Source organism: Pleurodeles waltl, chromosome 4_1 (assembly GCF_031143425.1).
Source record: "Pleurodeles waltl isolate 20211129_DDA chromosome 4_1, aPleWal1.hap1.20221129, whole genome shotgun sequence".
Lineage (NCBI taxonomy): Eukaryota > Metazoa > Chordata > Amphibia > Caudata > Salamandridae > Pleurodeles > Pleurodeles waltl.
The window spans coordinates 811840038-811863183 of NC_090442.1; the positions used below are offsets into that span (position 1 = coordinate 811840038).

Below are 23146 nucleotides of genomic sequence, written 5' to 3' on the forward strand. Positions count from 1 at the left end.
ATTGGCCAGGGGAAACCAGTTTCTCTGTCACCATGGTGACACTGGCACCTGTATCCCTCAGGCCCTCTATTCTAGTCCCATTAATTAAGAGTTGCTGTCTGTATTTTTGCATGTTAGGCGGCCAGACAGCTAGTGTGGCTAAATCCACCCCACCCTCAGAAACTAGAGTAGCTTCAGTGTGGACCCTGATTTGCTCTGGGCACACTGTTGATCCCACTTGGAGACTAGCCATACCAGTGTTACCTGGATGGGAGTTTGGAATGGAACCTTTCTTGGGACAGGCCTTGTCTCCAGTTTGGTGTCCATGCTGTTTACAGCTATGACACCAGGCCTTTTTGGGATCAAAGTTTTTACCCTTGTACCCATTGTTTTGTGAAGAGGCTCTGGGCCCACCCTCCTGTGCAGGTTTTTGGGGGCCTGTAGAAGACTCTTTACTATTTTTAGTTTTGGTTGTCTCATCACCCTTCCCCTGGGGAGTCTTTGTGACCCCTTTCTTTTGGTCACCCCCTGTTGAAGTCTTGGACACCCTTGTCTTGACCCAATGGTCCGCCTTCTTTCCCAATTCTTGGGGAGAAATTGGTCCTAGGTCTACCAGATGCTGATGCAGTTTATCATTGAAACAATTACTTAACAGGTGTTCTTTCACAAATAAATTGTACAGCCCATCATAATTACTTACACCACTGCCTTGAATCCAACCATCTAGTGTTTTCACTGAGTAGTCAACAAAGTCAACCCAGGTCTGGCTCGAGGATTTTTGAGCCCCCCTGAACCTAATCCTGTACTCCTCAGTGGAGAATCCAAAGCCCTCAATCAGGGTACCCTTCATGAGGTCATAAGATTCTGCATCTTTTCCAGAGAGTGTGAGGAGTCTATCCCTACACTTTCCAGTGAACATTTCCCAAAGGAGAGCACCCCAGTGAGATCTGTTCACTTTTCTGGTTACACAAGCCCTCTCAAAAGCTGTGAACCACTTGGTGATGTCATCACCATCTTCAAATTTTGTCACAATCCCTTTGGGGATTTTTAACATGTCAGGAGAATCTCTGACCCTATTTATATTGCTGCCACCATTGATGGGACCTAGGCCCATCTCTTGTCTTTCCCTTTCTATGGCTAGGAGCTGTCTCTCCAAAGCCAATCTTTTGGCCATCCTGGCTAACAGGAGGTCATCTTCACTGAGAGCATCCTCAGTGATTTCAGAAATGTGGGACCCTCCTGTGAGGGACTCACCATTTCTGACTAACACAGTTGGAGACAGGACTTGAGGGGTCCTGTTCTCCCTATTTAGGACTGGAGGAGGGACATTGGCCTCCAAGTCACTAATTTCTTCCTCTGTGAGGTCATCATCAGAGGGGTTGGCTTTTTCAAACTCTGCCAACAGCTCCTGGAGCTGAATTTTGGTAGGTCTGGAGCCAATGGTTATTTTTTTGATATTACAGAGAGACCTTAGCTCCCTCATCTTAAGATGGAGGTAAGGTGTGGTGTCGAGTTCCACCACATTCATCTCTGTATCAGACATTATTTTGCTAAAAGTTGGAAGACTTTTTAAAGAATCTAAAACTGTTTCTAGAATCTAATTTCAAACTTTTAACAAACTTTTAAACTCTAAAAGACAATGCTAAACAGGGACTTAACACACAAGGCCCTAGCAGGACTTTTAAGAATTTAGAAAAATTTCAAATTGCAAAAATCAATTTCTAATGACAATTTTGGAATTTGTCGTGTGATCAGGTATTGGCTGAGTAGTCCAGCAAATGCAAAGTCTTGTACCCCACCGCTGATCCACCAATGTAGGAAGTTGGCTCTGTATGCACTATTTCAAAGTAAGGAATAGTATGCACAGAGTCCAAGGGTTCCCCTTAGAGGTAAGATAGTGGCAAAAAGAGATAATACTAATGCTCTATTTTGTGGTAGTGTGGTCGAGCAGTAGGCTTATCCAAGGAGTAGTGTTAAGCATTTGTTGTACATACACATAGACAATAAATGAGGTACACACACTCAGAGACAAATCCAGCCAATAGGTTTTTATATAGAAAAATATCTTTCCTTAGTTTATTTTAAGAACCACAGGTTCAAATTCTACATGTAATATCTCATTCGAAAGGTATTGCAGGTAAGTACTTTAGGAACTTCAAATCATCAAAATTGCATGTATACTTTTCAAGTTATTCACAAATAGCTGTTTTAAAAGTGGACACTTAGTGCAATTTTCACAGTTCCTAGGGGAGGTAAGTATTTGTTAGGTTAACCAGATAAGTAAGACACTTACAGGGCTTAGTTCTTGGTCCAAGGTAGCCCACCGTTGGGGGTTTAGAGCAACCCCAAAGTCACCACACCAGCAGCTCAGGGCCGGTCAGGTGCAGAGTTCAAAGTGGTGCCCAAAACGCATAGGCTAGAATGGAGAGAAGGGGGTGCCCCGGTTCCGGTCTGCTTGCAGGTAAGTACCCACGTCTTCGGAGGGTAGACCAGGGGGGTTTTGTAGGGCACCGGGGGGGACACAAGCCCACACAGAAATTTCACCCTCAGCAGCGCGGGGGCGGCCGGGTGCAGTGTAGAAACAAGCGTCAGGTTTGTAATGGAAGTCAATGAGAGATCTAGGGATCTCTTCAGCGCTGCAGGCAGGCAAGGGGGGGGTTCCTCGGGGAAACCTCCACTTGGTCAAGGGAGAGGGACTCCTGGGGGTCACTCCTCCAGTGAAAGTCCGGTCCTTCAGGTCCTGGGGGCTGCGGGTGCAGGGTCTCTCCCAGGTGTCGGGACTTAGGATTCAAAGAGTCGCGGTCAGGGGAAGCCTCGGGATTCCCTCTGCAGGCGGCGCTGTGGGGGCTCAGGGGGGACAGGTTTTTGTACTCACAGTCTTAGAGTAGTCCTGGGGTCCCTCCTGAGGTGTTGGATCGCCACCAGCCGAGTCGGGGTCGCCGGGTGCAGTGTTGCAAGTCTCACGCTTCTTGCGGGGAGCTTGCAGGGTTCTTTAAAGCTGCTGGAAACAAAGTTGCAGCTTTTCTTGGAGCAGGTCCGCTGTCCTCGGGAGTTTCTTGTCTTTTCGAAGCAGGGGCAGTCCTCAGAGGATGTCGAGGTCGCTGGTCCCTTTGGAAGGCGTCGCTGGAGCAGGATCTTTGGAAGGCAGGAGACAGGCCGGTGAGTTTCTGGAGCCAAGGCAGTTGTCGTCTTCTGGTCTTCCTCTGCAGGGGTTTTCAGCTAGGCAGTCCTTCTTCTTGTAGTTGCAGGAATCTAATTTTCTAGGGTTCAGGGTAGCCCTTAAATACTAAATTTAAGGGCGTGTTTAGGTCTGGGGGGTTAGTAGCCAATGGCTACTAGCCCTGAGGGTGGGTACACCCTCTTTGTGCCTCCTCCCAAGGGGAGGGGGTCACAATCCTAACCCTATTGGGGGAATCCTCCATCTGCAAGATGGAGGATTTCTAAAAGTCAGAGTCACCTCAGCTCAGGACACCTTAGGGGCTGTCCTGACTGGCCAGTGACTCCTCCTTGTTGCTTTCTTTGTTCCCTCCAGCCTTGCCGCCAAAAGTGGGGGCCGTGGCCGGAGGGGGGCGGGCAACTCCACTAAGCTGGAGTGCCCTGCTGGGCTGTGACAAAGGGGTGAGCCTTTGAGGCTCACCGCCAGGTGTTACAGCTCCTGCCTGGGGGAGGTGTTAGCATCTCCACCCAGTGCAGGCTTTGTTACTGGCCTCAGAGTGACAAAGGCACTCTCCCCATGGGGCCAGCAACATGTCTCTAGTGTGGCAGGCTGCTGGAACTAGTCAGCCTACACAGACAGTCGGTTAAGTTTCAGGGGGCACCTCTAAGGTGCCCTCTGTGGTGTATTTTACAATAAAATGTACACTGGCATCAGTGTGCATTTATTGTGCTGAGAAGTTTGATACCAAACTTCCCAGTTTTCAGTGTAGCCATTATGGTGCTGTGGAGTTCGTGTTTGACAGACTCCCAGACCATATACTCTTATGGCTACCCTGCACTTACAATGTCTAAGGTTTTGTTTAGACACTGTAGGGGTACCATGCTCATGCACTGGTACCCTCACCTATGGTATAGTGCACCCTGCCTTAGGGCTGTAAGGCCTGCTAGAGGGGTGTCTTACCTATACTGCATAGGCAGTGAGAGGCTGGCATGGCACCCTGAGGGGAGTGCCATGTCGACTTACTCGTTTTGTTCTCACTAGCACACACAAGCTGGCAAGCAGTGTGTCTGTGCTGAGTGAGAGGTCTCCAGGGTGGCATAAGACATGCTGCAGCCCTTAGAGACCTTCCTTGGCATCAGGGCCCTTGGTACTAGAAGTACCAGTTACAAGGGACTTATCTGGATGCCAGGGTCTGCCAATTGTGGATACAAAAGTACAGGTTAGGGAAAGAACACTGGTGCTGGGGCCTGGTTAGCAGGCCTCAGCACACTTTCAATTGTAAACATAGCATCAGCAAAGGCAAAAAGTCAGAGGGCAACCATGCCAAGGAGGCATTTCCTTACAGCTGGATTTGTCTCTGAGTGTGTGTTCCTCATTTATTGCCTGTGTGTATGTACAACAAATGCTTAACACTACTCCTTTGATAAGCCTACTGCTCGACCACACTACCACAAAATAGAGCATTAGTATTATCTCTTTTTGCCACTATCTTACCTCTAAGGGGAACCCTTGGACTCTGTGCATACTATTCCTTACTTTGAAATAGTGCATACAGAGCCAACTTCCTACATTGGTGGATCAGCGGTGGGGTACAAGACTTTGCATTTGCTGGACTACTCAGCCAATACCTGATCACACGACAAATTCCAAAAATTGTCATTAGAAATTGTTTTTGCAATTTGAAATTTTTCTAAATTCTTAAAAGACCTGCTAGGGCCTTGTGTTAGATCCTGTTTAGCATTTCTTTTAGAGTTTAAAAGTTTGTGAAAGTTTGAATTAGAACCTAGAACTAGTTTTAGATTCTTAAAAAGTATTCCAACTTTTAGAAGCATAATGTCTAGTGCAGAGATGAATGTGGTGGAACTCGACACCACACCTTACCTCCATCTTAAGATGAGGGAGCGAAGGTCACTCTGTAAAATAAAGAAAGTAGTAATGGGCCCCAGACCTTCCAAACTACAGCTCCAGGAGCTGTTGGCAGAGTTTGAAAGGGCGAGCACGACTGTGGGTAGGTGTCTCGAATTGAGGACGCCTATAAAAAAAAAAGCTATAGGCTGGATCGTGCTACTCCCTAAGGGGCCCCCCAAAAGCAGAGGGCGGGGCGACCTTTTTTGTTTCAGACTATTGACAAGACAGTTCACAGAAATGCTGTAAGTGACTGCTATTTATCTCTCATACACGTAATTAGATAGTGTTTTCTTTTGTATACAGCCAGGAGAAGTCTAGTTTGCTGTAGGTCCTGATGAAGCGTTAGAGGATCTTTCACAACCAATATTACGCGAAACATGTTGACCATACCCTAGGGGGCAGGTGACAATTTCCCAGTACTCCAGGCTTTCTTAAGTGGTTGAGCATCATTCTCATTCCAGGGGTGTGGAATTTATTAAAATATCTACTTGTCCAGGGGACAGGTTGCTTCTCAAATCTACTTGTCCTGTAAAAAGATCTACTTGTCCCTTTGGTGCCATGTAGTGTGGCGACAAATTATGGCAGCAATCTCATTATGTAAGAGCTCTGATAATAGCCTCTCTGATTATGCCAGGGCTACTACCATAGTAGGGCTTGAATACTTGCGTTTCAATCCCTACTGTAGCAATTTCCTTATTTTGCCACCTTTCTGCAGATCTGCATACTGGGGCTGGAGGAAGCAGTAAGCAATAGTTCCAGGGCTGGAATGCCTTTGAGTCTGCAAACCTACTAACCTGCATGTTTTAAAGATTTTCACCAGCTTCTCTCTAATATTTTCCCATAATAAGAAAGGTTGGACATTTACTCCTGACAATGGCAGAATTAGAACTTCTTCCAGGGTTGGGAAGAAAGTGGCTGGAGGGAAAATGAACTTGCAAATGCTCAATAGATTTTCACATGAGCAAATCTACACATGCGTATTTACCCATGCTAAAATACAGTTCACCAATATTTGATAGGGGTACGACATATACCATGGGTGCACTTTTGTGACTTTAAGAATTTGGGGCCACATGTAGGTAGGTTCAGATTTGCGACCCACAAATTGCGAGTCAGAGCGACTCGCAATTTGAGATTTGCAAATCCGAATGTAGGATGGTGTCCCTGACACTATCTGTGATTCGCAAGGGCTTCGCAAATGCCCACCTAATGAATAATCATGAGGTTGGGTCGCATTTTTCGACCCCCTTGTGAATGGCGGCCCTCAAAGGGATAGTGGCCTGCTGGAGACAGCAGACCACCATGTCTGTGACTGCTTTTCAATAAAGCAGTTTTTTGTTGATGTTTTTTTTGTAATGCAGCCCGTTTTCCTTAAAGGAAAACGAGATGCATTACGAAAACGGAAAATGAAACGTTTTCGTTTCATTTGCCTACTCCGAAAAAATGTTTACAGTGACATTCACAATGGGGAAGGGGTCCCATTGGGACTCCTTCCCTTTTGCGAAAGTGTTAGCACCCATTTGAAATGGGTGCAAACTGCGATTGGTTTGTGCCCGCGTTCGCGGTCACAAAACAATCCTACATTGCACTGCGAGTCGCAATTAGGAAGGGAACACCCCTTCCAAATTGCGAGTCGCAAGCCCGTTTTGCAATTCGGTAACCAGGTTACTGAACCACAAAACTGGGTTTGTGCATCGCAATGTGCTTTTTGCACATCGCAAACAGCGAAAGTCGCTGTTTGCGACATGCAAAAAGCTACCTACATGTGGGTCTTGGTCCCTAATTAGGTCTGGTGTTAACTAAGACATTTTGTTTTTATTAAACTTCTATTTCTCTCTCTTTCGGCTGGCTTTACTATGAGTGATCGCATTCTGCTCTTCCACAAGGAGCATATTGGCACACAAAGTAGTTTTGTTCAGTGTCAGGAACTACAGTGGCAATCAGCGACGTAACGAAACTGGAGGGTGCCCCTTTGCAAAGAACATGGAGGAGCCCCCTCTCCAGACTCACTCAGGGCAGGTGCTGTGCTGAAGGGGCCCCCTGGAGGGCGGCTGCGGGCCGTTGTTATGCCACTGGTGGCAAATTGTGCTTTCAGATTTCAAAAACTTTTTTTTTTTTTTTTTTTTGCCAGTGTTTGTTACAATGTTGAGGGCCTGGTCGCTCCCACAACAATAAAGTGTTACAAAAGCCATGTCAAAACAAGACACGCATTGATGAAACTAAAAGACTTATAAAAATATGTGAGATCAGTTGGCTTTGTCAGTGTTTGTTTATTTTCATGCTTCCCATAATCGTGTTGAAAATGGTTACACTGATTTTCCATTAGAAATATTTTTGGGAAATACTAGCATGCATCAACACATTTAACTAAATGACATTTCATTTGCATATAATCAGAGAGCATTCTGGGAGCATTATACTTAGCCTCATAGCCTAAACTTTTCAAACATGTGTATACACGTCTTTTTTTTTTTAGTACTGGAACCAACGTCAGTAGTGAAGTGTGACCTTAAAACATTTACTTACAGCACTCACCCTAATAATGAAGGTTTTCAAATAATGAACCATAAATACAAGTTCGAACAGCATTATCTTTTGGTAACACATTACCTCAACTGCAGAGAGTTCCACTCTCTGTAAACAGGCAGCCAAAGGGTTTGTGCTGCAGAGGGTTGGGCCTTGTTGTCCCAAGGACAAAGTACACATAAAAACTTGTTGCCCTTGACCCCAAACAAGATGTCCCGGGCGTCGGGCGATAGGAATTCCACATCCCTGTCATTCCCCACTTTATTATGTTTTTAATCTTGATCGTAACCCCTCTGGATAGATATTAAAACAGAACAAGTTCAGGGGTTTCTAATCAATCTTAATTTTATCACTCTCCTGCCATTCAGAGTGTCTGACCTTCATAAATCAACGGCAGCCACCACATATCAAAAGATCTCCGGCAAAGAGCCCCCGAAAGGGGAGCCCGTCAGACATTGCACCAGCCGGTCTGACGAGGAGCTTCCCGATGATGAAGCATGACACCCTTTCGGGTGTGTGAGGGTTTTTAGCTCCTAATAACTGTTCACCCTAGAGTTAGGAACAGTGTACTTTTGTTATTATGTACAACAAATGCCTTACACTACTCCTTTGATAAGCCTACTGCTCGACCACACTACCACAAAATAGAGCATTAGTATTATCTCTTTTTGCCACTATCTTACCTCTAAGGGGAACCCTTGGACTCTGTGCATACTATTCCTTACTTTGAAATAGTGCATACAGAGCCAACTTCCTACACTTATTTATATGTAAATCCTTGTCCTGCACCTGTATTGCATCTAAGTATCAATACCATCCAGTCCCTTTTTGATGAGCACGTGAAAGGGTTGTATCCCACACTCTACCTAATAGAAAATTTTATTTTGAAGCACAAATCTTTTCTGGGTTCACAGGCTGTGTATTATTCCTCCATCTAGTGGCTGGGTCCACAATTGTGTTTTTCTTTTTTTTTTCCCCCGCGATGGGCGTCGTCAACCACCATTTGGTGGTATGACCATTTTCTGAATGACGTAAGATGGTATCCCGGATGTTCCTGTGTGAAGTCACCATCTTCAGATTCTCTTTTTTTCACCATTGGGTCTGGAAGCAACGGTGGACCTCCAAAACTTTTTGAAGAAAGTTTGAAAATTTAACAGAAAGCCATTGTTCGCCGAAAAGCATGAAATGAGAAAGCAATGAGACAGAAGGGGATCCGTCACTCTCACCTCAGACAGGGGACCCCGCCGGAACCAGCCACATGGTTGGAGAATGAGGCATGTTAGGCGCCATCTTACCAAAGACCTTTAAGGTACACCAAAGAAAGACTGGAACAATATACCATCATGTCCAGCAGCCAAAAGCCACAATTGCCACTTAAAAAGAGCTGATACTGTCCAGTGATGACAACGAGAACGTCGAACAAGCAGAGACAGCCCACGGAGGGTCGAACATCAAACCCCTAGAGAGAGAGGCCGAAAAGAAGCAAGTGAAGAAGAAAAATCGGCGAAAGGCATCAAGAGAAAAATCCCATTACATAATCAAACCGCTGAATACACAGAGCCTAAAACCTCTCACAAAAAGTCACACAAGGCAGGCTCGGCTTAGAAGAAAACGACGACTGGAGGTCAGCCACGAGCAAAGGAGGACTGCAGATCCCAACCACGGGATATTGGTGCTGGCACATATTGAAAATCTCGAAACAAAAGAAGTTCAACGACTCCTAGAGGGAATTTCGAATCCCAAGCAAACCTTTGATGGCCTTTGACGCCAAAGAGGAGGATTCTGCTATGGAAGTTCTGGCCACACCGAAGCACCATGAAGGGGAAGCCGAAAAGGAGTTCTACGAACCCGAGGGGAAGGAAGGAGCAGGAGGGTTCGACGAGGTGCACTGAAACAACCTTGACATAGAATCTCCCAAAGAAGAGGTCGACAACTACCCCTCGAAGTCATCACAGTCAGACAAACTCACAATATAGAACAACCTGGTCAGAAGGACTGCAGGCACACCTGGAGTGCCACTAGAAAAGGAAAAATGGGGAATCCTGTTTTTGCCTCATGACATTAATGCCCATCAAGAAGGAAAATGTATACCTCCCGATGCTGCCCACAATATTAGATGAAGGCAAAGATGCCTTTCAGGAACCTGCCAAAGCAGTAAACCCCCGAGTGGAAAAGAAATATAAGCCCACAACAAAAGCACCAGCAAATTCAATCATTGTTGCTACTGCAACAGAACGAAAAAATGCACACACCTCCACAGGCCTTCCACCAGAAAGGGATAGCATGAGGCTCAACATGGTGGGAAGAAAGATGGAGAGGAAGACTGCAACAGTGACAACTTGCAACTTCTAATGTGATGCTGAACAGGGATGGTCACCAGCAGTGGGATTAAGTTGATGTCCCTCATGCAAAAGCTACTTGGGAGAGGACAAAAAGAAAGCCAGGGCAATAATACCAGGCAGCAGAAACATGGACAAGTCGGCCTTGGATGCAGCAGACACTGCCAGCAAGTGGATGTGCATGGCTGCAACACTGAGGAGACATGCCTGGCTCAGAATATCAGGTTTCAAGCAGGAGGTACAAGCCTCTATAATCAACAAGCCCATTACAAGGGATGCACTATTCGGCCAAGCGGTCGCTGAGTCCTTACGGTGAATAAAAAAAGGACAATGAAACAGCTAAAGCGATAGGAGCATTACAATACAGAGGCTCATTCAGAAGAGGTGGAAGCACACCCCAAAGGCCAATAGGCAGAGTGCCTTTCCCATCCAGTCAGCAGCAGCACCAAACTCAAGCCAGCTCACACCAAGCCATAGAGCAGACCACATTTCAACAGTGGCGGCACCCTGCCTGGAAGGCAGTTCTTTCATGCACAAGGAAGGGGAAGAGGGAAGACTACGCAAGCTGGAGGAGTCACAAGAAAGTGATTTGACAGACAAAACTGGCTCTCACAAGACACCAGAGGGAGGTAGAATAGGGAATTACCTACTGCAGTGGGAAGAAATCACTACAGACAACTGGATTTTAAATGTGATACGTCACAGACATTGCATAACACTGCTAAAAAATAAAAAAATCAGATTCCCTTAAAACCAAAAAGATATCAAGGGGTAGAGCTCATACTGCTCAGGAAACAGGTCAAAGAACTTTTACAAAAGCAAGCACTAGAGAAGGCACCAGTAAGGGAACAAAACAAAGGGAACTACCACCTTACTTCCTAGTTCCCAAACAAGACCTCACCCTAAGATCAATTCTGGACCTCAGGTTCATAAAAATATTAGTCCGCACACATTTCAAGATGACAACAATTCAGGGAGTAATCCCACTCCTACAAAAGGGGACAGAATGGCAACATTAGATCTGAAGGATGCCTACCAGCACATACCCATGAATCAAGCACACAAAAGGTACCTATGATTCTTACTTGAAAAAGTACACTAACAGTTCAGAGTCCTACCATTCAGCATAAAGTCAGCACCAAGGGTCTTTACAAAATATCTTGCAGCAGTCACAGCCTTTCTAAGAAAGTCACAGCCTTTCTAAGAAGAAAGGTAATACATACATACCCGTAACCTAAACGCCTGGCTCGTAAAGGTGAAAACAAAACAAAAATGGCAAAGGGACATTCAAAAACTAATCAAAACCTTAGAACGCCTGCAGTTCTCTATAAATCACAAGAAGTGATCACCACAACTGGAACAGGAATAGGTGTTCCTCCGGGGGGGGGGCTTAAACCAGAAGACAGCACATGCATACCCTGTCTAAAGGAGGAAAAAAGGGATGGCAGAGCAAGTCCACCTATACCAGAGGGGTCGGTTTCTCACAATGAAGACAGTCACGAAACTGATGGGCATAATGGCATCATGCATTCCACTCATAACACGTGCAAGTCAGCACATGAAACCTTTCCATGAATGGTTATGCAACAATTGGTCACAACCACAAAAAGCCAAAAGGAAATAAAATTGTGGACATTAAAGAACGTAACCTTAGGAAGACCATTCAAGACACTAACTCCAACAGTGACCATCAAAACAATTGCATCCCACGAGGGGTGGGGAGGACACAAAGGCAACCTGAAGGTATGAGGACAATGGAACAACACCGGTGTGCTAAAACACATCAACTTTCTGAAAATGAGGACAGTGTTCCTACCTCTAAAGGCTCTTCAGGCACATATAACAGGAAAAACTGTACTAATACAAACAGGCAATAAAACAACTACGTTTTACCTGGACAGCCAGAGGGGCATTCATTCACCCATGAATTCACCCTGCGCAAACTAGCCCAGGAAATATGGCTATGGGCAAAACCAACGAGGATCAACATGCAAACCATCAACCTACCAGGGAAAGAAAACACAGAGGCAGACAGACTAAGTAGACAAAAAAGCAGCTCCATGAATGGGAACTGAAACAGAAACACTGGAAAATATTTTCAGGGCCTGGAGCAAGCCAACAATCAATCTGTTTGCAACAGCAAAGATCACAAAATGCCCACATTTTACCTCCAGATTTCAATACCACCAGCCAGAGAGGAATGCCCTGTCACTCAAATGGTAAGGGGGATTTGCTTACGCCCTCCACTGATTACCCTAATACCCAAGGTACAGGAGAAAGCCAGGGACAAGCCTCATCCTCATAGCACCGGAATGGGCCAGACAGACCTGGTATTCAAACCTACTAGAGACATCCAGGGGGCAAATTAGCAGGATTAGAACAGATCAGGACCTCCTTACAATGCAGGAGGGGATGGGTTATCACCTGGAGCCAGCAACACTCAATCTAGCATCTGAATACATACAGGTCTGACACCTACAGCTACGGTTTGAACCATGAAATACTAAAGGAGGCAACGAATGCTACCGCAAGACAATGCTATGCAGCAAAGTGTAGAAGAGAGGTGCACTAAAAACAAAACAATGGAAACAGGAAACTGTACTAATTTACCTCACTCGCTTGTTGGATAGCGGGCTAACCTATTCAACACTAAACGTACCTGTGGCACTTTATGTTACAGCTTCTCGCCAGTGGTTAAAAAGTTCTAAGAGGGATGAAAGAACTGCACCCCTGAGAACACTCCCAGCACCGATGTCACCCTAAACGCAGTGCCAACATAATTGATGACAAAACCATTTGAGCTAATGCACAAGGCAGATCTCTGATCACTCGTACTTAAGCCAGCATTCTTAATTGCAATCACCTAAACAGAGGTGAGTGAACTACAACCATTAACAATGAAGGAACCACACATGCAAATACACAAAGACAAGGTGGTTCTCAGAACTAACCTGCAGTTCTTACCCAAAATAGTAAGCGATTTTCACACCAATCAAAGCATACAACTACTGGCATTCTTTAAAGAACCACAAACATAGATTAAAGAACCCCTACTCACCTTGGACATAAGAAGAACTTTAATATGCTATCTGCAAAAAAAAACAAAAGTTTTGCAAGGGAAACCAATTGTTCATCTCATACACAAAAGCAACCAAGGGATCTCCTTTAAAGAAGGGAAGAACTGCACGCTGGATTGTGGAAACAATACAGATTTGCTACTTGGGGCAGGGAGGACACTACCTGCATGCCCAAAAGCTCGCTCAACAAGAAAGAAGGGCACAACTCTAGCATTCCTAACAAATGTACATATAGACACAATCTGCGCAGCAGCAGCAACATGGGCTTCTCCACACACATTTGCTAAAACATTACTGTTAGACTGACAGCCTTAGAGTGGTCTTCCTCCACCTTTTTGCCTGCCTCCATTTTTCTGATCTAATTTTTACTTGAGTTAGGACACGGAGGCCCATATTTATACCATTGTATTTTGTAAGTTTGCTCCGATTTTGCGTCAAAAAACGACGCAAATGCAGCGCTAAAAAAGTATAAATATGGGCCTCAGTACTTTACCACTGCTGACCATTCCTCTAAACATGGTAACATTGGCTCCTACCCAACTGGCATATTTAATTTATCCATACGTTCTAGTAAAGTACACTATATGTGCCCAGGGCCTGTAAATTAAATGCTACTGGTGGGCCTGCAGCACTGATTGTGCCATCCACATAAGTAGCCCCTTAACCATGCCTTCCATTGCAAGGCCTGTGTGTGCAGTTTTACTGCCACCTAGACTTGCCCTTTAAAACCCTTTGCCAAGCCTTTTACTTCATATAAGTCACCCCTACGGTAGGCCCTATGTGACCCAAAGAGCAGGGTGCAGTGTATCTACATACCTAAAATGAAGAACATGTTGTACGTTTTACATGTCCTGGTAGTGGACCCCCTCCAAGTCATTTGTCACAATTGTAAAGCCTGCTTCTCTCATAGGCCAGCAATGGGAATTCCCTTATACACATTTAAGTGATAATTTAAGATCTGAAAGGAGTGGCATTGTCATGTTTGGTATGTTTGGAATGGTAGTGAGAAACCCCGTTTACTGGTAGAGTTGGGTTTAACATTACTATTTTAGAAATGTAACTTTTCGAAGTAGGCATCTCTCTGCTCTTACTGCTCTTTGTGCTTTATAGCCCGTCTTCAATCCATGTCTGGTCTGTGCTGGGTGACAGCTCCCCTAATGCATTCCATCCAGACAGCCATTAACACTGGACACTCAGCTGCATCTGCATTCATCTGCATACTGATGGGTCTTCCTGGGCAGGAAGGATGGAGCGGCTCTCACACTCTTCAAAGGGTAGTGGTCTGCCCCACACAAAGGACTAATAAACCCCCACAGATCACCTGGCAGAGAGGCCTGGGCTGAAAGGGGAACTGGTGTAGTCCAGAACCACTCTTTGAATCTCCCCCACTTCAAAGGCACATTTGTGGACCTACAACTGGACTATGTCAAAAGGATTGCAGTGCTGCCCTAAGGACTCAATTGAACTGCTTTTCTAGAAGGACTGCTTTTCTGCTTGTTGCTCTGCTGCTCCCAGTCTGCTAGAAGGACTCTCCCTCCCCACCACATTTGATCTCCAAGGGCTTGTTAGCTTGCCTCCTATTCCCAAGTCTCAGGGACATCAAAGACTTGAATCATCCGTACTTGAACTCTCCAAGCTGGGAGTCTGCCCTGCCTTGGAAGAGGGCCTAAGGTGCTCTACCTTCAGTGGTGCTCATCGGAACTGCCACAAAGCACTGTGAAGCCTTGCAGTGCAGCTGCCAGCCTCACCTGACACAGTACCAGGTGGCACTAAGCCCCACAAAGCCTTGCAGCTGCCAGGCCATTAGAACTAACACAGTGAAGCCATGCCCTGCAAAGCCTCACTGCACAGCTCCCCAGGATTGACGCAAAGTCCTACAAAGCCTCGCCGCCCAGCTTCTCGGAACCCACACCAGACGTTGCAAAGCAACGCCACGCAGACTATGCACCAGGATTTAAGGTACTGTGTTCACTGGGGCCAAGTAGGTCCTTGTAGCCGGCCTTCGCTCCATCGAGGTCGACTTAACTTGTGACTTTGTCCCAGTCCAGGGCTACCAGATAATCACAATTTTGGCTCTGTGCTTCTATGTGCTATTTTCACCTAAATCTTTAAAATTGCGTATTGCAGGATCTACGTATTTGATTTTTGTCATCTTGGTCATTTTAATTATAAACACATTATATATTTTTCTAACTTGGTGTGGAGTCTTTTTGTGGTGTTTTCAGTGTGTTACTGCATGAGTTATTGCACAAAAACTTTACACATTGCCTTCTAAGTTAAGCCTGCCTTCTCTTTGCCAAGCTACCAGAGGGTGAGCAAAGGATGATTTAGGTTGTGTGGTGACTAGGATTGTGGTCTGTACTTGAACAGGGTGCAAACCTCTGCCAAATAGAGACCCAATTTCTAACAATTACTGTGTGGATATTCAAATGAACAAGGAAGCGCAGGTCGGACAAAAAGTATTGTAGCACCTGTTTGCAAATTCTTCCTCATTTTATCCCACCAACCCAAGGAAGCGGATGCCGCAACATAACCTAATGCACAGCATCTGAATCCAGAAAATAATTACTGCTAAACTAAATAAATTGTTACTTACCAGTAGGAGTAGTTTTGCAGCTTGAAGAGTTTTCTGGATTCACATGCAACCCACTCTCGCCTCCCCACTCCCCAAGAAATGGGAAACAATGCAATCAGGTGGGAACAAAAAAAGACTAAAACAACAAGAGGGAAAATTCCAAGCCAGAAAAAAGAATCCTAAGATGGCGACTATGCACTGTAATATCCAGGCCACCGTCTGACGTCATACAGGGGACGGACATACTGCCAAATAGTGTTTGCCAACACCCATGGGAAAAAAAGTAAGACAATTCCGGAACCAACCACTAGATGGCAGAATAATGTACAGCATGTGAATCCAGGTAACTCTTCAAGCTGCAAAACTACTCCTACTGGCAAGTAACCATTTCTTTACATGGTCCTTTCCAAGCTGGGTCTCTTGGGGTTCTTGGAACATTCCAAACTGTTACAATATACTGACATTTCTGAAATCACAAATATAACAAGCCAGACTGATGAAATACAATCTACTGAATTTATCAACTCTAAATACACTTTTGCCTTGGAGACTATTAAAGTCACCTGGTCCTCTTCCTTAGTGAAGACCAGATGTAGAAACATGATACAACTCCAGCTTTGAGAATAATAGCAGAGATATCAACATTTGCTTATCGCCGCCACCTGGCACACATTAAGGGTACAAAGAATCCCTAAACTGCAAGCAGTAAATAGCCTAGTCTGCTTTAATGTGTGCTTAGTAATTCGTAAGGGCTTGGCTTAAACGCTCAGTTTGCTTCTTAAAATCTGACAGTACATCTTGCTTTAAAAAATCTTAGGAATTTCCTCTTCACCTTCAAGTAGGATGGAGTAAAGATGTGATGGCAGCAAAGATTGGACTATGATTACTGTTACCTTATTTGCCCAAAATACTCAGGTCAACAATAATAGGGTAAGTATGAAACACAGGAGTAGTGGTCATACCAATTAATTTGCTTATATTTCAGAGGATAGCAAATCTCTTGAAATTACAATCTGACTCCAAAAAACCTGGAGTGATTCTCTGAAGCCATTCAATGGCTTTCTTTAGCACTTGATCCAGACACTGCATGTTAGATTACATGGTAAACATTAGGGGACTATCTTCCCTGAAGTAAATGTTAAACTTTAGGTCTCAACTCCTAACATCTGGGGTTAGGTAATAGGATTCTCCACATGCCAGTAGCCCAAAGCATTTATAATATTGCTAAATGTTTATATTATCTAGTTAAACAGCTTTTCATTCATTGTGACTAGGTTGAATCAGACATTTATGTTTAAAATGTGGTTTTGCTATTTTTATTTCATTAACAGAGATTAAGTATTCCCACTTAAAGTATAACAGTCACGAAATCCAGGATCATCCGTGCAATATACCTGAGAACAAAGCCCTACATCTAAAAGGCTGTGAGAAGAGGAACTTTCATGCAAGTGCAAATGCAAATTCCACAAACTCCGATGGAACAGCAACAGGTAATGGTCCCTCAGCAGAACGCAAACCAGAGAGCAAATGCAAATGTAAATCAGTTACTCACACAATACCCATTGATGGATTTCAGTGATGATGAAATGAATGAACAATATTTGAGTGAGAGCTCAGAAGAGGAAGAATGTGTTTAGGCTGCCTCGCTGGAGTAGTAGACCAGTGTGGTCCATACGTGAATGCAAGTGTTATGGGGCATGATGTTTCATTTCTGGTTGACACTGAGCAAACTCGTTCCACTGTCAGATCTGCAGAAGTCCCTAATATGCCCCTTTCTGGCAGGACAGTTCAGGTAGTGGGTATAGCAAATCAGCATTTGGTAAACCCCTTTTGTGGGTACACTAGTTCATCCAAGAGCTCGATTACAGTGCGGTGCTGCTGCTTGCAACATTCAAAGACTTATTTGGGTATATCCATTACAATCTTGAATATCAAGTTCGCAAAAACCAAAGCTTGTTAAATGTCTCATTTATTATAACCAATGCTGGTTGGTTATACACACTGTATTCCACCTGCTAAACTTATGCCAACTGTAACTTCTAAAACATGTGCTATTCACAATGTGATCTTTATTGAACATGTTCCACATCCAGGAGGATAACTGCTCATTTCCTTAACAAGCAACCAACTGACCTTCCACCTGCTCCAACTGTAACTGCCAAAACATGTGCTCTTCACATTGTGATCTGTATTAAACATGTGCCACAAACAAGAGGATAACTGCTAATTTCCTTAATGAGCAATCAACTGCTTATTTAAGGATGCTTGTGAGACCGAGGCCTTGCTTGGCTTTGTACATATTGCTCTGCTCACCCATTTACAGTCAAGTTCCTTGTCCTTCAGTCGAATTCCAGTGTTGCTCATTCTACGACCAGCTTCCAGTCAAGTTCCACCATGTCTCATCCTCTGGACAGCCTCCAGTCAGGTTCCGGCGATCCTCGGCTTCCTGCGGAGTCCTGGCTCTCCTCTTCTTTCTTCTGCCTACGATCCGTGGTGAAAAAACCCAGTTTGGGTTCTTCTGAAATTTTCAAGCAAGTAACTAAATTTCAAGGTAAAACAAGAATAATCACTTGAATGAAACAAAACAGAGCTCTGTCACTCAAATACCTTATGACAATAAGAACTAACGTGATTTATCGTTTGGATGGGAATCCATGATACCGGTGAACAGACATTAAGGAAAGACATATTTCCTATAACAAGCTCTCCCCTGAGAATTGAGAGATCGGAAATAGAGCAAGTTTAATAAAACTATTATTGGCAAGAGATTACCCCCACAACACAAAGAAGCCCTTTAATCAAGTTGATTGTTTTTGAGTTTGGACATTGCTTCAGAGACTCTGAAAGTACTGTATAAAGAGGAAGAGACTTGATCAGCCTCATAGAAACGTATGAACAATGTGTGAAGAATAACTGACATTTTCCAATAGTTTAAGCCAATTGAATGTATTAATTAAGTAACTCTTTTGCAGCTCAGAATCCTAAAATCCAAGAACCCAGTATTTTGAGAAATCAGAAGTCCTGACGCCCAACACAACACGCAGTCAAGGGTCCAGCAATCCAAGTCTGCAGTCCACAAAGCAGAAGCTGGTATTTTCTCTTTTTCTCTTCCCAAAACCGCCTTCCCCTTGAGGACGTGTGAGAGGGCAATGTACTCTTCATTGTGGTCACGTTAGTCCTCACCGGGATTGGGGAATTGTCATCGCCCCATTGGCATGCCTGGAATTCAGGTGAGTGGCTCACACAGAACAACCACCTTTACAGAGTTAATTCCAGTCAAAATGGGAACATTTGAAAATTTTCAACCAATTGTGAGTCTGCGATTCAAATCCTGTTGATCGGTTAGGAAGAGACTTGCTATGCAAATTAAAATGCTCCATCTCTTGTACTCATGAACAGATAGCAATTCAAACGAATAGTGATAATGAAACTTCCAGCCAAATGGACAAGATGTATCCCCTAATTTCATTGTTTCCTGTCATAACAGCCAGAGACTTGTCTGATGACTTACAAGACACAGTAATGTTGCGAGTTTGGGATCTCTCTGGAAAAGATATTCGACTCATACGAGGTATTGAGCCAGTCAAGGTAACTGTAAAGTCAAATGTATTTTTTTCCCCAGAACGCCACAGTATAATATAACCCCCGCGAAGTGACTGAGGGAACGACTCCAGTAATTACAGTCTTTGTTGAGCAGGGAGTTCTAAAAGAAGTTACGGATAGCCCATGTAATTCCCCTATTATGGGATTACTAAAGCCAAGTGGAAAATACCACATCGTACAGAATTGGAGAAAGGTTAATGAAATTTTGGTATCCTGTTGTCCCGTGGTGCCAAATCCAGCAGTGATTTTTGTTCCAGATCCCATGTGAAGCAGAATGGTTTTCGGTTACTGATTTGTCACAAGCGTTCTTTTCCGTACCTTTACACGAATATAGTCTGTTTCTTTCCTCATTCAAAGTCAGAAACCGAGTGTATGCATTAAGGCATACTCCACAGGGGTTCTCAGAATCTTCAACCATTTTAATCTGACCCTGAAAAAAAAATCTAGAGTCCCTAATCATGCCATTTCAGCCTGCATTGGTGCAATACATTTATGATTGGATGGTTGCATCTAATACACGTGAAGCTTGCAGACAAGATACTATAGCGTTGTTGAGTCATTTGGGCAAAAACTGACATAAGATTTCCCCCTACCAAATTACAGTATTGACAGAAGAAACTAAGGTATTGGTGTCACCAAACTGAGAAAGGTGCAAGGAAAGTGTCCCGAGAGAAAGTTGCGACTATTATGCATATGAATCCTCCATTTACACAGAAAGATGTCAGAATGTTTTTGGACATGGTGAGCTTCTGTAGCCAGTGGATCCCAAATTTGTAAGTAACTCCCAAACCACTGCAGAAATTAACACACAAAGAAGTTAAAGACCCAGTTCTATTTGCTAAAGAGTGCATGAAAGCTTTCACTGAGTTGAGAGAAAGTTTGTGCAGTGCTCCAGGTTTGGGAATGCCTGAATACATGAAAAGCCTTTTACTGTTTTGTCATGAACGGGATGGTTGTGCTTAGTGTTTTGACACAGTCGCATGGAGGAACGAACAGCTTGTGGCATATTTTTCTGCCACATTTGATTCTGTCGCTGCAGCTTTGCCTGGCTGTTTAAAAGATGTGGCTTCCACTGGTGCAAGCATTTAACTGGTTATGTCCCACATTCATTTGAGGTCCTTTTCTCCCGAACCAAAACCCATTATTTGACTGGTGCCTGTCTTACCCGTTATGAGTTCTTAATTCTTGGTTCATCCAATACGTGTTCGACTCTGAACCCAGTTACATCGTAACCTGGTAATGTTTCAAATGATGTTAATGAAGTGGATCATGACTGCCTCAATGTCGAGCTATGCACCAAACCCAGACCTGATATTCAGTGTATTCCTTTAGAGGAGAATGATCAAGTTGTATTTGTTGATGGCTCCTGTTTTAAGAGACAATGAGAGCTGGTTATGCAGTCCGCACCATCACAGGAGTAGTCAGAGTATCATGGCTTCAAGGAGTTATTTCTGCACAAGTAGCTGTATTAGTTGCACTTACAAGAGCATGCTGCGTATCTGACAATATTCACAGATAGTCAATATGGATTTGGTGTTGTTCATGACTTGAGGCAGTTATGGCACCAGCGAGGTTTTATGATTACTTCAGCATCAACCATTCGAAATGATGAGAGAATTCATAGTCTAATGAATGCATTGCAGTTAACTGAGAAAATTGTGGTTGTAAAGTGCACAGCCCATCAGTATTATCATGGTCAAGTTCATCTTGGCAAGGATGCAATGCTTTGCACATTTAAAGAGACATGGTACAACCCAAGACTTTAGTACCGCTTTAAAAATACACTGTGGCCCTCATTCTGACCTTGGCGGGCGGCGGAGGCCGCCCGCCAAAGTCCCGCCGTCAGATTACCGTTCCGCGGTCGAAAGACCGCCGCGGTAATTCTGACTTTCCCGCTGGGCTGGCGGGCGGTCGCCTTCAGACCGCCCGCCAGCCCAGCGGGAAAGAGGCTTCCACGATGAAGCCGGCTCGGAATCGAGCCGGCGGAGTGGAAGCTGTGCGACGGGTGCAGTTGCACCCGTCGCGTATTTCACTGTCTGCACAGCAGACAGTGAAATACATGTAGGGGCCCTCTTACGGGGGCCCCTGCAATGCCCATGCCAGTGGCATGGGCACTGCAGGGGCCCCCAGGGGCCCCGCGACCCCCCCCTACCGCCATCCGGATCACGGCGGTCGGACCGCCGGGATCTGGATGGCGGTAGGGGGGGTCGGAATCCCCGCGGCGGTGCAGCAAGCTGCGCCGCCGTGGAGGATTCAATGGGGCCGCGGTACACTGGCGGGAGCCCGCCAGTGGTGCCGGTCCGACCGCGGCTTTACCGCCGCGGTCGGAATCCCCATTGGAGCACCGCCGGCCTGTCGGCGGTGCTCCCGCGGTCCTCCGCCCTGGCGGTCAAAGACCGCCAGGGTCAGAATGACCCCCTGTATGTCTTGACACTCGGGGAGCTTTGATAGGATCGAGGTACTGCATGAAAAATAGATGGGGAACGTCTGCGGTTGAGATTTAAAGTAAGATAACTACCATGCTGCCCAGGTGGAGATATATGCGGTCAAAGATCATCGAGGGAGACCATGCACAGTTTGCAAAAATGGCCTGAGTTTAAGTGCAATAAATATTTTTTCATTATATATTAATTAAGCCTTAAGCACTTTTCAAATGAATAGTGGTGAATTTCTCTGCTCACGTTACTGCGGGAAACTGTAGTAAAATGTGTTGCTCATGGGTAATTCCGTTCCACAAATACTTGTTTTCATATTACGTCTTTGTGTTTCTAGTATGTAAGCGTTTTGAAAGTTGAGCAGATAGCATATTGCATACTTAACATTTTGTGTGTGTCCAGAATATATTTCAGGCGGCCACTAAACAAAGGTGAAAATATATTACCACATTATAATGTTTAATACGCATACCATAAAACGGCAAACTTGAGGAGCTCTCTGTATATAATAGTTACATTGGAATACATGGTTTATCTACTGGAGATTTGTCTCCGGAGCGGCTAGATTTGTTGTTATACTGTGCTTTACTAATAAATAAATACCTTTCCCCCCAAACTAGCGGTCTGGTTCAGCCGACGATGTAATCGCGAGAATTCTAATCATTTTCACGGCCGTACGACTTGTTTTAAGAACACTACTCCTCTCCTAACTACCTGTGGGCGGCGGCTGTTGGAGACGACCAGGGCCGGAAGCGGGGGTCCGCGGATTTCTGCTTCCTCCCAGCATCCTTGGAATGAACAGGCCTACGCATAGCACTAGCAGGGAGCACACCAGCACCTGCTGCAAGAAGGAAAGTACCATGGCAGGTCTCTCGCAGGCGTGAGTTCGGGCTTCAGCCCGGAGATACACACACTAGCACAGCAATGACTGGTGCGTTCGTGTAGGTGGAGCAACCGCCATTTTGGCTGTGGGAAAACCTATCGATTTCTCATAGGGCGCAAGAGCGTCTCTTTATTTAAGCCACACCCTCGAAGCCTGGAACTGTTTATCTAACAAAGATTTTTAGAAATAGGCGTTCTAGTGGTTTTTTTTTTTAGCTTGAGCGAAAGCGGTTTACGAAAGAGTTAATAGCAAAGCGAGTTTTAGGTTGGTGTTATTTGATTATCGAGCAGGTAGACGTAGAGCTGGGCGAGCCGACAAGTTTACAAGGAGGCCCCGTGCTCCTATCTTAGAGCCCTGAACATGTTTGCTTTGCTGTGTAAATCATACAGCACACGACGTAAAATGTGATAACCTTTCTTCAGAATTCAAAAAAGTTTATTTCATGAACACGTGCAAGATTAATACGCCACATTATGGCACTGCACTGTAAAGTACTTTATTAGAAGTGATTACATATGGACTATCAGTGAACTAAGAGGCAAGACAATAGTCTCGTAAAACATGTAGTGGCCCAGATTATTAAGAGAAACCTTATAGTCTATTCAATCAAACAAATAGGTTTTTGTACAAGTGGTATAATGAATTCAGGATTGAAATATGAGAT

General features: G+C 44.7%; 1 protein-coding gene across 3 annotated transcripts in view; it reads right to left on the reverse strand.

The window, feature by feature from the left end:
- LOC138288194 (coiled-coil domain-containing protein 107-like) overlaps positions 1–22578 on the reverse strand; it is a 139426-nt gene extending 116848 nt beyond the window's left edge. Inside the window, exons 1-2 of one of the 3 annotated variants that reach the window (XM_069229544.1) lie at positions 22203–22284; positions 12968–12998 (exon numbers count right to left, since the gene is read on the reverse strand). Coding sequence is in view for 1 of the 3 variants with exons in the window: in XM_069229542.1 (XP_069085643.1) it covers positions 22314–22461 (148 nt within the window). In the remaining 2 variants the exon portion in view is untranslated. Of the gene's footprint in view, positions 1–12967; positions 12999–22202 lie in introns of all 3 variants that reach the window. The other 2 variants (XM_069229542.1, XM_069229543.1) reach the window with 2 other exon arrangements.
- Between the last annotated feature and the right edge of the window lie 568 nt (positions 22579–23146).